Below are 18875 nucleotides of genomic sequence, written 5' to 3' on the forward strand. Positions count from 1 at the left end.
ATATTTCAGGATTTAGTGGGAATAAGGATCTAACGCAGATTCACTTGTTATATCAAAGTCACATACAGATATTGTTACCCTAAGCAGATAATAACTTTTCTGAAGCATACAGTTTGCGAGAGAGATACAAGACTTTCCCTTCAGTTTAGGGCAGGTGGGAAAAGAAGCAACCTATCTTAAAAGCAACCCTACCTGATAGCAGGCAGCTGCACTTACTTCATGCCATGTTGAAATGTTGCAACTACCTAAGAAACTGAACAAAGCACTTGTTCCCCAGGATACAGCATTTCTTGAAAATCAAGACTTGAGACCACAAGTTTTTGGAAGAGATGACACTTTCCTCAGTCCAGATACGACCAGCATGTGACACCACGTCATCCTATGTAGCAAGAATCCCTACATTACTTTGTAATGGAATTTTTCCACAATACATTTGATTACAGTACAAATGACGTGTCTTTCCTTTAGTTCTATGAAGCACAAAGCAAAATAAATTGAATGATGTTCTCATAAAGAGAGGGGTTAAAGAACATATGGAGATTAAGGAAATTTGGAGTCAGTTTCCAAATCAGCCCCATACATCATAGGTGGCCTTAAGAAATGTCTTTGTGTCTTAGTTCTCCATCACTGAAATGGGATAACTTAATATTGATTTCCAAGGGACCAGAAGCCCACTAATACAGATACAAGCATCTACGAGCTGATATGCTCAGAAATTATTGTCATGAACGCCCACCTAACAAAATACAACTATAAACTTTTCCACAGAGACACTAGCTAACTTGCTTTCTATTGCGATTTCACACTTCAAATTATTTGGACTGTACACAGAAAGGATGCCATCAAGTATTGTATTTAGATTAGGATGTCAATGCATACACACACACACATCACACTTGCTTTTCCTCTTCTGAGGCAGTGAAAGGATTATTCTGGAATAATAAAACACTAGTAACTATTTTACTGGCTAAAACAAAGACAGTTGGAATGGGGAGAGCTAAAAGGCAACTGTTAGAAGTACATCTTCCCAGCAAAAGTCCCTAGTACCCCAGCGAAAAAGAGGACCCTCACTGAGAACTTCAGAACGAGGTCATATATTGTTGAACTGTCTTGTCAGTGAATATGTTGTAACTTATGAATTTAGGTACTTACTTTAGCCTTGCAAACATTACAGATATACTTTACTCACGTTTTACTGAAATGCTTAAAATAAGTATATGCTTAAATGTTTTTTTTTAAAGTGAACTTAGCACAGTTTTACATTTTATTTGCTGAAACTTCTAATTTAACTTAACTACAGCATGAAGAATCAGAAGAATGAAAAAATGGACAATAACAGTAAACAAAGAGGGCTGAATAGCATACGAGATGGAGACACCGAACTAGAGTACGTAAGTTTCTCATGAGCAATTTTCTCACATCTTTACGTGACTACTCTCAGATGATGTGTGCTCTGCTCTAGGTAGTCAGATCCAATAACAATTAAAACGCGCAACGGAATAACGATTCTGCCCTTAGCATCCTGGGTTTGTGGGGGAGTGGGGTGATCTGCTAGAAAAATATTCCACAGAACGGCACGTAACGTTAAGCTTACTAAACAGAAGTCACTGAACAGAAAATTATCAAATTTGAAGGGTGTTGAGATTACTCATATTTCCACTCCACTGGCTTGAATCTATTAAAGGTAAATAAATGCTCAACCAATAACACGCAGAGCTCCATCCATATGGTAAAGCAGTTGAACAAGTCAGAAACCTGTATTTTGAAGTTACCGTACAAACCGAGGATTATTAGTTACTAAAATACTAAAGATGGTTTAATCTGCCTAGATAGGACTAGTTCAACACAAACATTTTCAGCGCTAAATCAAAAAAGATTAAGAATTTACCCTGTAGCCAAGACATATATAGATACACTGTTAAGTTCCCACGATTTTTGCACAGATTGCTCCCTCCCCTCGACTGCATCTGACTGCAAGCTACCATCAGCTGCTCCAGCCTCGACTCTGCCACGCTGTGCTTTCACACGTCCCTCGCTATTAAAAGGAGGTATTTAAGTGTGGGTGTCCCTGGCGACCGTCCCTCAAATAAGCTGTAGAAATGCCGAGTCACCGTCGGCCCTTCCCGCCCTGGCAACCGACGCCTTGCAGAGGGGACGGGCGCCGGGGCTGAGGGGCGAGGTGCCGCACCGCTTCGTGGGCTGCCGTGGGCCGGCCCGGCACCTGCCGACTCGCGCACCGCCGGCCATTCGCCGCGCAGGCCGGGCTGCGGCGGCCATCGCCGCGGGGGACGAGGCTCCTGGGGCGCAGGGAGCGCCCGCGCCCCCGCCGCGCCTGCCCACGGGCACGCACGAAATGGCGGCGCTCGCCCGGCCGCCGCGGCCCCCCCCTCCCCCGGCGAGGGCGGGCGGCCCCACGCACCTCCCGTCGGCGCGGGCCGGGAGGGAGGCGGGGAGGGGACGGCCCGGCGCGGCCGTGCGCGGCAAGGTGTGTCCCAGGTGCCCGGGCTATATCTGGCGGCGCGGCGGGGCGGCGCGGCTGCCCCATGGCGGCGCCTGCCATGGCCGAGCCGCGCTCTAAGCGGCCCCGCGTCACGCTGCCCGCCTGCCCTGCGCACCGCCCGCTGGCCGGCAGCCGCGTGAGGCAGAGCTTCCCGCCCGCCGTGGAGGAAGGCCTCTGCGGTGTCACCGGCGCCTTGCTGGAGCTCTCCTACTGCCTGCAGGCGCTGGTAAGGCGGCGGGCCGGGACCGGGCGGGGAGGTCCCGGGAGGCGGCCGAGGGCGCAGCGTGGGTCCCCCCGCGTCCTGCCCGGGCAGCCGCCGGGCACCAGGCGGCGGGGTAAGGAGAGGGCTGGGACAGGTCCCGCAGGCACTGTCGGGGATTCAGGAGGGTTTCAAAGTCGGGCAGGGATGGAAGAGCGGTGCCGGCCCCGTCACCTGACCCAGCGGGATCTGGGGGCTCTTTTTGCACCCAGACCCTGCAGCGCAGCAGCGCTCCCGTCAGAGCTACCAGCCGGCGCCGGGTCCGCGCTGCTGCCTGTGCACTTACCCCGAGGTGGCCGCTGACATGGCTAGACGAACAACGGCGAAGGTCTGGAACAAGCGGGTGATGAATCAGGCGCTCGTGTATTTAGGGTAATTCACATAGAAAGTTATGCCTGCGGAAAGAGGGACAGGAACAGGGAACACTAACAGCTTTGGAGTACTGGAGTATTTGGAGTATTGGACCCAAAAATCTTGGGTGACTTTTTCCCAAACTTTGTATGTAAAATAGTCATGTGTGGTTAACTGGTGAAATAACAGTTTGTGAACGTCGCTGTCGGCTTAGGGTTTTTTGCTCCACAGGCAGGAATGCTGGGCATGAATTTAAAAAGTTCTCTGATACTGTGTAACATGCATGCCAAAATTGTGTCTGGCTACATAGAAATATTAAAGCAACATACATTTTAACAAAGCCATTAAAATAAAAACCCAAAATGATCAATGCCATCCCTTCTGATGCCAAGCGTCCACTGAGAAGCAACACAAACTATATTCAATATATCCCCAAGATCCTTTGATCAAGTTTGGTGTCAAGTATTAATCCAATAAAAATTTAAGAATGCAGTGAAACCTCCACTTGTTAAGCATGTAGATTAAAATAATACTAGTGATTGGCAGCTGGGCAGGATGGAGACAGCTCAGTTAGAAATTGACTGTGGATAAATCAAACCTAGAAATATGAACATCTTAAATAGTTACTGATTGACATAAAAGATTTACCTTAACAGTTAAGCAGGTGTGGTAACTTGTGCTCTACTTGAAGTCATGCAGCACACTTGCACTGAGGAACTGGTTATAGAACACTGATTCTTGACTGTTCTGTCAACAGAAACATGAATGAATGACTTCAGGAAAAGCATTATGCAAATATTGCAATGAATGTTCTTAATAAAACATTCCAGTATGTACTTTCTCTTGAATGGTTTATGGTCACACGTGTATGTGTCACAGGTTTGGGGTATCCCAGATGGCCATAAAAATATAAGAGAAAAAAAACCATAAACTTATATTGTGTATATAACTTTTCTGCATTTGTTTCTAAACAGAGCAACATAGATGAAACACAAGTATTTCATATTTAAGCAGGGTAATAGATGAAAGCGGGGAAGCCAGTAAGCAGAAAAACTTAGAAATGCACATACTTGTTCCTTACCCCTCCTAGGCAGGCTACAAGCCAACAGCTTGATATGCAGTACTCCAATCCAGAGTATGTCCAAGAGACAAAAGCCGTGCTGTATTGCATATGCATGTTTAGGGAACCAGCAGATCAAGACACTGTAGCTCCCTCAATTCGGTTCTTGGCGTATTCCCAGCTGCTGCCTCTCATTCTCCTCAACATCGGAGCTGTGCAGAGCCAATGTGGGAACTAGTATAACCTGGTGGCTCTCCTTTGCTACCTGTCTCTAATACATTCTCTTTATGGGACAGCAATACCATGGATAAAATTCTTCTAATGTAAGAGCTGATAGATCTATTAGCATAGTTAAATATTGTAGTGGTTAAAGTTGTTACTTTCCCATACAGAACAGAACAAGGCCAGCAGTGGGTTTAGGACTGTAATACTTCTGAAGTATTCCTAGGCATGAGCTACATACAATATTAAAGGTGTATACAGTATAGTTCTGCAGCAGTATTCTTTATTTTGGAATAAAATTATCCATAATGAAGCTGATAAATAGATGCAAAGTTGTGCTTGTTCTCTTTTTGGTATTTGCCTCATCTTTCTCATACCTTTGAAAGCTAACTTTTCACTGGAATGCTGACCTGAAGGGATAGATCTTATGTTCCCTATGCTGGGAGTATGTTTAAAAAACAAAGCAAAAAACCCATACAAAACAACAACAAAAAACCACACACAGCCCCCAACCACTCATGAATAAAATATTCTGAGGATCTCTGATTGCTACTGAGAGAGAACATCAGTACTACAGTTACCTGTCCAGTATTAAAGGACAGGAGTTCTAGTAGAAGTATGGAGATTTTTCATTTAACACCATAACTACTTACTTCATTTATTGCAGAAATTTGGATTAAGGTATTCAAAGTGATTGTGGTGGTAGAACAGCTTCCATTGGAAGGGTCTCCCAAGTTCTGATAAAGCAATTTTCTGCTGCAAGTGAGTCCCATCTCCAGCAAATCTTAACACTCGTGTTTTGTGTGCTTAGGGTGAATATTTTGATCAGTCACATGTGGCTCTACCAAATGTTTCAAAGTTCTTCTTGCATCAAGCTCTGGAAGAGAGAAAAGCCGCAGAGGCTTTGATGAAGTATCAGCAAGAAAGAGGAGGCCATTACTGTTCTAAAACCATCCAGGTGGGTACTAGACAACAAGCTTTCAAGCAGTTGCAATCCGTAGTAATTATTCTTCTTGCATTATATTGCTGGTACTTCAGATCCCTGCATTCATCCACTATTAGACTTCCAGATATAATTTCCCTGTCGTATTACTGTACGTGGTTTTGTTCTTGATTGTGATGCCTAGAAACTGTCAGATACAGAGTGCTAACTCTACGTGGTTGCTTTCCAGCCCAAAAGAATATGCACAATGGTCCCCTTTTACTTTCACTCAGCTGGAGACTGCTGCTTCCAGTGTGCTGTAATGGATTATGAGACTCCTTAAACTGTGCTGAAACAGCCCACTTGTCTCCTTCACACTGAAACTAAATAGAAGCCTAGAAGCCATTAGCACCTAAGAAAGGTGGTAAAGAAGGAGGTAGGAGAAACATCCAGCTTGGGGCAGTAGTTGATCTGTTGGAGCACAGCTCAAGATAGAATTTGAACTAGAGATCTGACTCAGGCTTGCACAGGTACAAAGGAATAACTCAAAGTTATCAGGAAAAAGCCCCACCTCATTTGTTAAAGACCAAGGGGCTGATTCTCCTCTACCAAATTAGTATTCTGTAAATACTTAATACAGAATGCTCTTCTTTGGCCTATCATAGCAGTTGTTAAGCTGTAGAAACTAAAAATAAAAAGGCTATCTTGAAAAACTTTTAAAATATTAAGTCTGAATCAGGGAAGACCTTATAGCAGCCTTCCAGTACTTAAATGGGGCTTACAGGAAAGATGGGGAGGGACTCCTTATCAGGGAGTCTAGTGATAGGATGAGGAGTAATGGTTTTAAACTGAAAGAGGGTAGATTTAGATTAGATGTAAGGAAGAAATTCTTTACTGTGAGGGTTGCCCAGAGAAGTTGTGGGTGCCCCCTCCCTGGAAGTGTTCAAGGCCAGGTTGGATGGGGCTTTGAGCAACCTGATCTAGTGGAAGGTGTCCCTGCCCATGGCAGGGGGGTTGGAACTAGATGATCTTTAAGGTCCCTTCCAGCCCAAACCATTCTATGATTCTATGATAGGGTTTCCTGGTGTAAAAATGCTCCTCAGGCATAGCTGCTGGTATCTAAATCTCTGTTACTTGAAAAAGTGCTTGGGTTCTGCCACATCTGTATGTTTACAGCCATCCAATTCTGCAAAAAACCAACAGATGCTCCAAATTAGGAGTTGTTGCAAAATCCTAGCACATCCTCTTTTAGAGCACCAGGTAAGTTGTAGGAAATCATCAATGAATGCAGTAAGATGAGCTGTTCTTCTGAATAAATGTAATTCTGTCTTTGTTTTTAGAAACCACACTGTGACTATGCAGTCGGTCTGATGAAAGCCCTGGAAGTAGCAATGGTACAGTGGAAAACTATGATACGATATTTTGAAGAGCTTTATGCCCTGAGTATTGAAAATGCAGACCCTCATAGCGCAAGCACTATCAAGAAACAATTTATTGGGCCCAAAATCCGGAAGATCAAGCTGATGGGAGATCTGCTGACCAATGCTCGCAGGCTTGACTGTTCCCAAGATGGCAGAAATAGTCTTGGGGATTACTTTATGGACCGGTTGCAGAAAGAGTTCAGAACAGGCATAGAGCCAGAGTCTAGTCAGCACTGCAGCCCCTGCCCACCTCTCCAGCAGTGTACAGGAGCTGCAGAGGGTCTGAAGCGACCCCAGAGAGAATCTTCCCAGCATAGAAATGGCATAGGGCCAATATATGCAACCATACACTGCACTACCATGCTGCCACAGTGTAATGATGGGACAGGAGCAAAAGTGAAGCAGGGCAGGGAGGGCCTTTAATGCTGTGGCCGTTGCAGCTACGGGGCAGCTCCTAAGGCAGACCTGTATGGAGGCTGGACTTGAGACCAGAACTCTGGAGACACGATGCTGTATCGCTCCTCCTGCTTTACGCCCTGTCCCCTCATCCTCTGTTGAGTTACAGCTCAAAATCTAGCGTATACCATTATTTTGTTTAAATGATAGCAAGGTTGCTAGTTACCTAGATTGTCAGTATTAGTCAGATTTTTATCTATGCAGTTCTTTCTAGAAGCCAAAAGCTTTTAAGCCTCTTTTCTGTCTTAAATGATTATTAGGATTAGTTAGTGCAAATTATTTTTAACAGTATATATAACTTTTATTAAAAAAAACCAAAATGCAACTTTAGTACAAGGAAACTTCTATGTGGCAGAATATCCAAAGATTTAGTTTTATATTATTAAATATTTTATATTACTAACAGATGTTTTACATTAGTAACAAGTATACTAACATAATGAACTTTTTTAAAAGACTTGTTTTAAAACAAAATTTTGTTGTCTTATATCTATCATAGTAGCAATTTAAATAAGTAGTCTAATCCATTTACTTATCACCCAGCTATTTCTAGTGGTATACTTCTCCAAGATGAAGGATGCAGACATTTCCTCAACAGTGGGAATAAGACAGTGTGCTGGTTTTCACTACAGTTATTTGCCTAGTTGGCTTTTCTCATCCTCAGAAAGCAGATGAGAGATAAATTAGGGGTTCTCATTAGATGCAATCTTTACAGGTTCTAGTGCGTATTTTGCAAGTGTCACTGAAGACACTAGCTCTAGAGCTCTGTCCAGACTTAACCTAGGATGGTTGCTTTAACTACCATACAGACCCCTGTTTCAGCTAGCTAAATTATGGTATTACTATGGTACTACTGTTATTTCTTGTATTCCCTATCTTGGTCCTCAGTAGAGGAATAAGATCCTAGTGAAAATGCAGCACACCTAACTAGAATTGCATCACAGAGAGAGGCCACTCGTTAGTTTTGCATTTCAATTAGGGCAGTGTTCAATTAGGGGGGATATTAGCACCACCATACCTAAGGCCTTTACTTTAGCCAGCTTGGTTAAAGTTTAGAGGTGTCCAAATTCCTTCCATTCATCTCCTACAGGAGTGCCTCTCTTTCTGTACACTGGCTACCAAGGTCACGTAAGAAGAGCAACTGCCTAGATCAGCTGCCTGCAGCTAGGTTTTTTTGTCATTATATGCAACACCTTTTATGCAATTGGGGTTTGCTTCATTGAAAGATTGTCTCACACTTTTATGTAATACTGTAAGCGATACTCCTATTATGCTTGAAAATAAATTCAGTTCAATGTTAAAAATGGCACTTTGAATCTACATTGTATTCCTCAATTTACCACATAGGCATGCTAGTATTCTCCAAGAGATTTTGTGTAGGTATACAAAACTGCGCCAGTACTTTTCTACTACTAAAAAAGTTGCACAAGATGGAACAGTAGACCACAGAATGAAAATAAATGTCAGAAAACTGCATTAAGATGAGAACACTGCACAATGAAACATTTTCAGTAAACTCTTTTATGCACAGCTGCAGTTCAGTCATTTCTGCAAAAGTGCATTAGCCCACCTACTTTCTGTTGGTGTTGTAACACAGGACAGACAATTGCAATGCAGATGCTTTCCCAATCTTTCTGTTAATATGATTCAGCCTTGGGGGAGGGGGTGACTTTAAAACAACCCCTGTATTCATCTGTAAAAATACTGCAGTGTGCCACAAGAATGGCTTGAAGCACTTTTAGCAACATGCTAGATTTGCCTATGTTGAGATGGCTACTCTCTAATACAGCAGTAGTTTAAAAGATATTTCCATCTGGGCTAGATTCCATTACCCATCCTCATGCTGAGCATACCTTATTCAACAATTAGTTCCACTGACTGCAACTCAACATGAATAAGAACAATGGAATCCATCCCTCTCAGTATTAAAATACAGCTCACTAAGTATGAACAGAGCAAAGCTACTAACTGAATTATAAACTAGTGCCATATAAAACCACTTCAAGTACTACTGGTAATGTTTGACCTACTTCTACAACAATCTTCTCCTTTAAGAGTTGGTGACCTTCTGAAATGTAGGTACAGCCCCCTCCACGGTTTCCAACATTTAAGACTGTCTTTTACCTTAAATGAATTCCAACATAACAAAGAGCCCAACATTTAAATTTTTCAAAGCAAGACTTACTTGCCTCTTCTTTTTCCCTGAAATACTGCCATGTCTGCTTCTCAGAGACTCTTCTTATATTCATCTTTCTAGCCAAATGTATCCACACATTCTTAGATTTTAGGTCTTTCTCTCTCTCTTTTCCAAAACACTTTCTGGGCCCTCTGCCTGAAGAGCCAATTCTGTTAATTTTAGATAAACTCACTATCAGCTATTTTCCCAGTCTCTATCCTCTGAAAAAGAAGAGAGAAATCAATCAGTTACTGTAGATAACAAGCTGTTCTTGTCCACATGCTGCTTCTGCTGAGAGGGCACGTATGCTTGTGAATATGATCTCAAACTTTGTTAACAATACCTGTCTGTTGTGTATAGGATGAGTCTGTCCATGCTTCTCAGCATAAGAAGTACAATCTGCCTCTGCCTTTCCAGCTTCCTTTTCAATCATACTCTAAAAAAAGGAGGTGAAGGATGAATGTGGAACAGGTATAAGGGCAACAACACTTATAGAAACTTTACAAATTCTCTTTCTCTGCTGAATGCTTGTTCATACACACACTGTATCTGTACTTCCAAAGCAATGCCCAAACCATCCAAACACACAATCTGGGGCAGCTCAGAATAGCTATAGCAGCACCAGTACCCTAAATACAGCATCCAAACTGGAAGCTCTGGAGGACCTAATCTTTACTGAAATCATGAGTTACAGCCACAGAGGCTTCCAAACAGGTATTAACAATGGCATACTTGTAAATGCTTGCCGTAAGCACTACCTATGGTTGCACAGAAAGGGCCCTTGCTGCTGCTGCCTACTCTCAGAGTGAGGAATTCAAAGTCTCTAGGTGGAGATCATGCTGTCCTTCATCCTCTCCACTTCGGCCACACAAAACTGAGAAGAGCATCTCAGGATTTGTTCTTTGCAAGGACTTTTTTTCAGGCCCCACCGTACAAGGCAGCATCTTTCTGGACAGACGCATCTTTGGGAATAATACTGGAAAGTGAATGTTAGTTCTGGTGGCAGCAGCAGGGAAGGAGTCCTCAAGGGCACCTTCACAGGAAGATCACTCCGAGCAGAATTCATCATCTGGTCACAACCTTCTCCTGACTTTTTCACTTAGGTGAATTCATGCACTTAAGCAAATTCATGGGCAATTACTGGCAGTCTCCTATTGCTTGTCCAAGTCCCACCGTTTGTTACCACTTTGCCCAAGGTAACCACTATGCGCTCAAGTCCCAGAGTGCCTTTTCCTGGGGTCAAATAGAACCTAGAAACACACAGTAGCAGAATACACTACAACACTAGTTAAATATTAGGTAAAATTACCTTTTCCATAAATGAAACCAATGATCTGGAGAGAGTTTAAGTGTCTTGAGTAGGTCATACAGCCAGCACCAAGCCTTGATATCCCAATTTACGTGTTCAGTTGTTACAGCATACAACTATTTCTCATTTATACTTATTATGCATTATTGTATACCTAGCACTATTTTGAATAAAAATAATTTTTACTTTTTTAACTGCTCAATAAAGATTAAAAAAAAAAAAAAATCTGTTCATTCCTTCTGGATCAAAGAACCTCTGTGATAACAGTGAAGTGTTTCCACAAGTTTGCTACTCTGCCTCTCAGAAACAGCTGGCAGATACACTTCTAAATGTGTAAGGGTGGTCAATAGTTGATCTCCTTGGGACATATCGCTTTTCAGCATTGGATACAGTGAAAGAATGAACTTGTACAGAGTCCAAAACATATACTTTTTTCTTTAATTAAAAATTTTATCTTTTGGGGATAATGACAGAATGTGACAAACAGTTCTTATCTTTGTCTGTACTCGAAGACATTTAAGTAAGTAGAAAATGGGGACTGCAGATTAGGAATTTTTGCAAAAACCAAATCATATAACAACAAAAGAAGCCACCATCACGATAGTCCCTCTGAGAAGTCAGAGGCACAGGGACTGGGGACTAGATCATTGATGGATGTTTTTTACCTTTTCAGAGTCTCTCAGTCAGCCCTTTGCCCCACTGAAGACAGAGCTTTGCCTTTGATTTTGAGTAAGTAAGTTCGAAATTTCACCAACATTTATAACTGCAGAAAGGAGATTAATTTTAGCTCATGGTACATTAAAAATACCCATAACTATTTTAATCATGAAGTCAGTGAAATCACACAGTTGAATTGCTGAAGTGCTTCTGTATCGGAAAAAGAACCGAATTTCTCAACTCCATTGATATTCCAAAAACAGAGTAAAAACTCTAGCACCCTTGAGAGATGTTACCAAAAACCATCCCATTTCTCCAAGGTCCAAACTCTGCCACTGCTAGTTACCTGAAATAACAAATTCTTATTGCACAAGCAATCCAGTTGCAGTGCAAATACATGTGCAGCAAAATGCTACTTCATGAGGTGAAGTCAATCTTTTCAAAGATTTCAGAATACAGGTAAACAGGGGCTTGAATTGAAAGAGGAACCTGAAATGCAAATTTATACATCATAGCTCATGTGAAAAGAATCATTTGCTGAAGTGATAGCTGAACGTTAACTCAGGCCTCAGCTCTCCTGCGGTACATCATTACTAAACCATTACTGCATTGCTTTATTAAAGGAATCAAATACTTCCTGTGATAAATATGGTTGCAACTTGCTCAGGCACTAGCTGGGTGTCTCAGCTGCTCCAGACCTCACCCTTCCACGCAACTTCTTTTTGCTCAGAGGTCAAATAGTTTCAATAACTGCGCTTGAGTCTTGCGGAACATTTTCCATCCTCGGTATGTATCTCTGAACTGTACCTGGGTCAGACGTGGGCAGGGACACCCTGATTCCTGAGAAAAAGGCTAACACACTTCAACGGGCCCCAGACACATCCGATTTTTCTGCTGGGAAATTTTTTTCCCCAGGTGACAGCAGAGAGCCTTGGCTCCACAGTAACGACTCTCCTGGACGGGCCCACTCCCTCCCTCACCTCCCTGTCCGGAGACCCGGCGGCCCCTCGCCCTCCTGCGGGAGTCGTGTCCCTAATACCTGCCCCAGCCCGCAGCTCCCGCTCACAGCGCGGAGGTGATGGAGGGAACCCGCGGCCCAGGCCGGCCCAGGCGGTGGAGCGCGGCGGGCCGCTATCCCCCCCTAGAGGCGGCCATGTCACGTCGCCGCCTCCCGCCGCGCGCAGCGCCACCAGGCGGCCGCCATTTTGAGCGCGACCGCCCCGCCGGTTCCCCCCCCGTCGCCAGCTTTCCGTCCTGCCTTTCCTCTCGCACCCGCTGCCTCCGCGAGGCGGGCACGGCCCCGGCTCTCCGCGGTGTCCCCGGGCCCTGCGCGGCCGGGCCCCGGCCCCGGCGCCTCGCCGCCGCCCTGAGGTGCCGCCCGCACCGTCCGCCCTCACGAACGCCCCCGCAGTAGTTACCCTGTGGCCGCAGAGCCGCACAGCCGCGGCCGGCGCGGAGAAACCTGTCCCGGGGCTGGGGGGTTTCTTCCCCGTGAGAAACCACCGGAGCCGCTGCCCTGCCGCGAAGCGTACACCGCCGCCGACCACCGGCCGGGACGCGCAGGGAAACGCGCTGCAAAACGTCTCGCGCCGCCGGGCACGAGAGCGCGGCCCCGCCGGGACGTGCGGGAGAAGCGGCGAGCACCGCTGTTCCCCGGGGCAAGCGGTCGGCGGCTGCCGGCACCTTCGGGCATCGGGGAGCCTTGGCTTCCCTGACTGGCTGGGCAGGGCGGGCTGCTTAAAGCAAAAAAAAAAGGAAAAAAAAAAAAAGACAACCGTGCAGCCGACCGCCGGCACCGGCTGCCGTTAGCTCTGCAACAGCCCGAGCGCCCGCAACAGCGCCCCGACGGCGCCCCGCGCCCGCGGGACACGGCGCTCCGCCGCCCCCCCGCTGCTCCGGGGGCTCTGGCAGCCGCGGCCCCCGCCCCGCCCCGCCCCGTCCCGACCCGACCCGCCGCGCCGGGGGGGCTCCGGCATAAATACGGCCTCGAGTGGCGCACCCGGACCGGCGCGGCTGGGGAGGGGGTCGGCGGCGACGGCAGCAGCAGCCAGCGCTGGTGGCCTTGCCTGGGAGAGGGTGTGAGGGCCTCCGCTCCGCACACCCGCCTGGCCAGTGGCTGCTGCTGAACAGCCCGATCAAAGCCCCCTCTCTTCTGATCCCTTCACTCACCCCCTCTGGCCCAGCCACTGTCTCCTCCGCTGCCCCCATGGACTTACTGGGCCCCATGGAGATGACGGAGGGCTCCCTCTGCTCCTTCACGGCCGCTGATGACTTCTATGACGACCCGTGCTTCAACACATCAGACATGCACTTCTTCGAGGACCTGGACCCCCGGCTGGTGCACGTGGGAGGCCTGCTGAAGCCCGAGGAGCACCCGCACCACCATGGGCACCACCACGGGCACCCACACGAGGAGGAGCACGTCCGAGCGCCCAGCGGGCACCACCAGGCTGGCCGCTGCCTGCTGTGGGCCTGCAAGGCTTGCAAGAGGAAGACCACCAACGCCGACCGCCGTAAGGCTGCCACTATGAGGGAGCGGCGGCGGCTCAGCAAGGTCAATGAGGCCTTTGAGACCCTCAAGCGCTGCACCTCCACCAACCCCAACCAGCGCCTGCCCAAGGTGGAGATCCTGCGCAACGCCATCCGCTACATTGAGAGCCTGCAGGCACTGCTGCGGGAGCAGGAGGACGCTTACTACCCAGTGCTGGAGCACTACAGCGGGGAATCGGACGCCTCCAGCCCTCGCTCCAACTGCTCTGACGGCATGGTGAGTGCCCCAGGGAGGACACCCTGCCACCAAGGTGCCCCAGACGCTGTTGGTCCAAACCTGCGCAGGGCAAGTCGCCTCCTCATGCCTTTCCTATAGCAGCTGCCTTCCATACCTCCCCAGGCAGAAGACAAGTCCTTTCTCGTGCCTTGAGCGCCAGCAGCAAAGGGAGGTGGGGTCCCCGCATGCCAGGTTCTCTGGGAAAGAAGAAAAATCTCTTACACACTTTTTTCCCCTGGGATGAGAAGTTAGGCAGGTCCCCCTGTGTCCTGGGGGAACCAGAGGAGAGCTGCGGGGGGAGCACTTTGGGAAGCTGCCTGGGATGGGTGTTTGGGGGTATGGTGAGGTCTGAGCCCTGCCTGTGCTCCTGTAGCTCCTGGGGCAGCTCTGTTTCCATCTTCTGCTGTATCATTCACCTTTGAATCCTCTAAGAACAGCAGAGAGGAATGTCCCCCTTGGTCATGGTAGTTACAGGGGAACTGAGTCTGGGTTTTGTTTTCTGCCATTCATCATGGTAACAGGAGGAGGGTCTAAGCAACAGGAGTTGTTTTTCTTGACCCTTAAGAAAAAGGTTCTCCATTTCTCCTCACGCTTCATCGCCTCTTGTAGGCACTTACCAGCAATAGGAAGGAGACCCCAGGCTTTCAGTCCTGTTTGTATGTTATGGGGAGGGAAGAAGAAGGGTGGGTGCCAGAGAGGGTGTCTCATCGCTGCATCTTTTCACTGGGACTATAGGCTCTGACTCTGGGGTGGTAGGACGGGATGACTGGAGTGCAGGACAGCTGTCTGGGACGGGATATCAACAGCACTTTAAGACCTGAGATTTTTTGCTGTGCTGTGGTGGGGATAATCATTACTGAGCTGAATTATCTGCGATTATGAGATAGTTGGCAGATTGGAGAGAAGATTTACACAAATAATCCCTCCTCAAAATATAGTCTTTTTCTTTTGTCAGAAAGAGTAATTTCACTGTGGATTAAAGTATTGGAAACAAACACATTAGTCAATGTTTTGGGGCTTTTTCTGTACAAAATGGAAATGGGAAGAGAAACTAAAGGAAATAACAAGGGACAAAGGTAGACTAGAGGCTTTTTAAGAGGAACTCATGTTTCGAAAAACCTTCAAAAATTAAACCAAAAAAAGACTCATTACCCTCTTGGTCTCCCTGTTGTAAATTAAAGGTACGTGTAGGGCAGTATGATCAGAATGCTGGAAGACCTCATCTCATTTGTAAAGCTACAGCATTTGATACAACAACAATGGTAATTTTCCTTTGGAACAGCTGTGCCACATAAAATATTCTGGGGTGAATCCCCTTCTAGCCTGGCATTTCAGCCAGGATTGGAACAATGGCACAGCCTAGGGACTGAAATATGAAATTGGATGGTTACTGGGATTTCAGTGAATGCTGTCCCCAACCAGTGACCTCACTCAGATTGCTCTCCTTTCCAGATGGAGTACAGTGGGCCTCCTTGCAGCTCTCACAGAAGAAACAGCTACGACAGCAGCTACTACACAGAATCACCAAATGGTGAGTATGTGCCATAACGGTTGTGTGAAACATGGAGACCGAGGCAATCAATGCAGCAAACTTCCCTGTGCCTTCTCTGTCCCCAGTTGTTTAGCTGACACCAGCTGGGCTGAAAGGGGAACCTGCCTTTTCAGCCAGCGAGCTGTTGATGGTAGTAGAAGCACTGGATTTCCTCTAGATGTATTTGCAAATATGGGGATATGTTGTAGCTGCATTTCCTATTTTGCAAACATAACATCCAGATAAAAATATATTCCTCTCTTCAACTAACTTTCAGTGTTTAACCATGTTTTGCATGAAGACTCTTCTAACTCTATCTATCATTGATCCAAACTGGAGAAATTGTCAATTGATTTCAAATCTTCCCTTCCCTTTCTATGGACTGAAGTGAAGCCCTGGATCCACCCTGCCCCAAAAGTAGCACACTTTGCTTGGGTCTCTCTTCCATTTTGCAAATTACAATCTCTGTTTCTGATAATTGGCGTCCTTCACCAATATTTCTTTCCTCTGAATCTTTACATGCTCACCGTCAGCCACTCACTGGGGTTTTATGAAAGAACCACATCCTAATGACGTTAAGTACCCATTGGATAAACTGAGAACCTTTTTGTCTGTTTTTTAGATCCAAAGCATGGGAAGAGTTCTGTTGTTTCCAGCCTTGATTGCCTTTCAAGCATTGTAGAGAGGATTTCCACAGATAACTCCACATGTCCTATATTGCCTCCAGTGGAAACTGTTGCTGAAGGGAGTCCCTGTTCCCCCCCAGAAGGAGCGAGTCTGAATGATAGCGGAGCCCAAATTCCTTCCCCCACCAACTGCACCCCACTTCCCCAGGATAGCAGCAGCAGCAGCAGCAGCAACCCTATCTACCAAGTGCTATAAAGGCAGGCCCAGCTGGACTGCACTGAAAACAAATTGCTCCGTTCAGCCATGCTCCAAGACCTGCCTTCTAAGACTGAAAAGAAAAGACTTCTCAAGACTTGTTCCAGTTTTAAAATATCACTCAAAATTCCTTCATATAACTTTCAAACCTGTATTACTTCAAAATACACCTAGTTATTTATTGGTTGTTAAACTAAAGTTATTTAATATGTGTAGAGATAAAATTGTATACCATGAAATGGCCAATGTTTAATCTGGGCTTTGGGGAATAGGAACCTGGCTCTTGAATGCGGAGGAGAATAGAAATCTACAACAGTAGTGGCATGACAGATCCTTCCTATTACTCTTGTTCTGGCCAAAATAAGGTTGTGGACCATTTTTTATAAAACTTTTTGTATAATTGTAAATAAGAGTTGCTTTGCAAAAAAAGGAAAAAAAAGAGGAAAAGAAAGGAAAAAAAGAAACAAAAGCAAAAATTAAACACAAAACAAAAAGGGGAAAAAAATTTAAAAATATTTAATATTGCTTGGTTTGTTGTGTCAAACTTTAACTTTATATATTTATACGATGTGGTTGCCAAGAATGTTTTCAACAGTATTCTAAATAAAGACCCTTATTTATACAATCTGTGGAGTTATCTTGACTTTTATTAGGGCTTCTAGAATTACTAGTGCATTTAGGAGTGGTATTAAGATCACTGCCTTGGCAGGAAGAAGATACAGGCTCTGATTCAGCAAAGAACTCAAGAACATGCTTCAGTTGCACTACTTTAAACTACTTTGCATAAATATATTGCTGAAAAGGGGTCTACTTGTCTACTTTCTTCATATTGTATCTCAGTGATTTCTAAACCAAGTCTTGCACATCAGAGGTCATTATTAAAGAGATCTGTAAGGTAAATAAGCATGTTTCTCTTCCTCCCCCCAAAGTTTACAATTACATTATAGGACTTGATCTTATAAAGATGTGTTAGAACTAGGAATCACAATAAATTAGACTCCAAATTTCAGTGCAGCTACCATAACTTAAAGTCATACAACAGTATCTTACAAGACCAGGTACTACGTTCTTGGACAAATGTTCAGATTTTTCATTCAAGTTCTAATTTTCAAGTGTTTGTACCATGTTCATGTATTCTCAGGTGTTAGAAAATAATTGCAAAGGATTTTTTGTAATAAAGTTCAAGGTATAGATCACAGTTTTCCTCAAGTTCATGTTGGAATTTAGGCCAAAGATAGGCAGTTTTAATTTGGATTTGAACTTTACGCATCTCTGGCAGCACTACTCCAGGGATTTACTTCTTCTTTAGAGCCTCTCTAAAAATAACCAGTGGGCTATGTTTCATTCAGTATATATGTGTAACCTTGCAAGCTTGCCATGAAACTGAAAAATGTTAAGCCCTGAGCAGGTTGTCATTGGTAAGCAACCATCAGGGCATTTCTGTACATTTGGACAAGAATAACCAGCAGCTACAGCCAATGTGAAACAACCCATTTCTTGTCATATCCTTGTGACTTATGGATTTTGTTTAAACATCACAGTAAAAAAAACAAACACACCCCAAAAACCAACCCAGATGTCGTCATCAGCTGTAAATACTTGGATGACAGATCAGTCGTCGTATTCTCTCTTAGGTGACTATTAAAGAGGGAATTTGTGCAGCTCTTACCTCTTAAGCAGGAAAAAGAAAGAGGGAACAGCTAATTCCATGGGAACGTCTCCCACTCCTTTAGTTGTGGGGGCCTTGAAGATCAATGCTCCATGGAGAGGAGAGGAGAGGAGTGAGCGGCCTTGCAAAGCAACGCATTTGCTCCTCCTTCCTCCCTGGGGCAGAGGCGTGCTCCGAGCTTGCTGTCTTATCCAAAGCCAGAGGGGCAGGGAAGGTAGCAGCCATAGGGATTCCTTCCTCATCCATGCACTTGTGACCATGGTGGATATAAATTGGTGTCAAGGCACAGGACCACTCTGCGGAGCAGGCCAGGATCCCATGGATCAGAGGGGACTCCGAGGCAGGACTGGCCCTTCAATACCTTCATCGAAGTCCAGCTTTCTAAGGTCTCCCATTGAATTTCACTGTGGGCACACAACAGTCCAACCCATAAAGGTTGAGCTTATCCCTTTCATTTTCCCATTAAAAATAAAAATTAAATGAACTTGAGAATGTGCTAATTCATACTAGCACGAATTAGGAGGGTCTCTACTAAGGTCAGAAAAATGCCCCAGGTTAGTTTGAAGCCAATATCACTAACTTAGAAAAACTAAAGAGAGAGAGAGAGCCTCGCACATCAACAATAAACTTTTCATTGTCTCCAGCAAACACTCAATCAAGCCCACAATGCAAAAGATCAAAAGATGCTTTTGT

General features: G+C 45.4%; 2 protein-coding genes across 2 annotated transcripts; both read left to right on the forward strand.

The window, feature by feature from the left end:
• Positions 1-2558: 2558 nt before the first annotated feature.
• On the forward strand, positions 2559-8500 carry LOC127017234 (ferritin light chain-like). The gene is made up of 3 exons (XM_050898210.1): positions 2559-2726; positions 5204-5350; positions 6655-8500. Exons 1-3 carry the CDS (start codon positions 2559-2561, stop codon positions 7156-7158), a joined length of 819 nt encoding a protein of 272 aa, XP_050754167.1. The 3' UTR covers positions 7159-8500.
• A 4942-nt stretch (positions 8501-13442) lies between these two features.
• Positions 13443-17138, forward strand: MYOD1 (myogenic differentiation 1). Its single transcript, XM_050898209.1, has 3 exons — positions 13443-14100; positions 15553-15631; positions 16254-17138. Exons 1-3 carry the CDS (start codon positions 13540-13542, stop codon positions 16511-16513), a joined length of 900 nt encoding a protein of 299 aa, XP_050754166.1. The 5' UTR covers positions 13443-13539; the 3' UTR covers positions 16514-17138.
• The last annotated feature ends 1737 nt before the right edge of the window (positions 17139-18875 follow it).

Source organism: Gymnogyps californianus, chromosome 5, assembly GCF_018139145.2.
Source record: "Gymnogyps californianus isolate 813 chromosome 5, ASM1813914v2, whole genome shotgun sequence".
Taxonomy (NCBI): Eukaryota; Metazoa; Chordata; class Aves; order Accipitriformes; family Cathartidae; genus Gymnogyps; species Gymnogyps californianus.

Bases quoted from the DNA above. Each gene is read 5' to 3' on its own strand.
- LOC127017234 (XM_050898210.1), top strand. From the start codon at position 2,559: ATGGCCGAGCCGCGCTCTAAGCGGCCCCGCGTCACGCTGCCCGCCTGC. The intron at 2,727-5,203 runs GTAAGGCGGCGG...TTGTGTGCTTAG, and splicing joins CCTACTGCCTGCAGGCGCTG to GGTGAATATTTTGATCAGTC. The intron at 5,351-6,654 runs GTGGGTACTAGA...CTTTGTTTTTAG, and splicing joins ACTGTTCTAAAACCATCCAG to AAACCACACTGTGACTATGC.
- MYOD1 (XM_050898209.1), top strand. From the start codon at position 13,540: ATGGACTTACTGGGCCCCATGGAGATGACGGAGGGCTCCCTCTGCTCC. The intron at 14,101-15,552 runs GTGAGTGCCCCA...TCTCCTTTCCAG, and splicing joins CCAACTGCTCTGACGGCATG to ATGGAGTACAGTGGGCCTCC. The intron at 15,632-16,253 runs GTGAGTATGTGC...TCTGTTTTTTAG, and splicing joins CTACACAGAATCACCAAATG to ATCCAAAGCATGGGAAGAGT.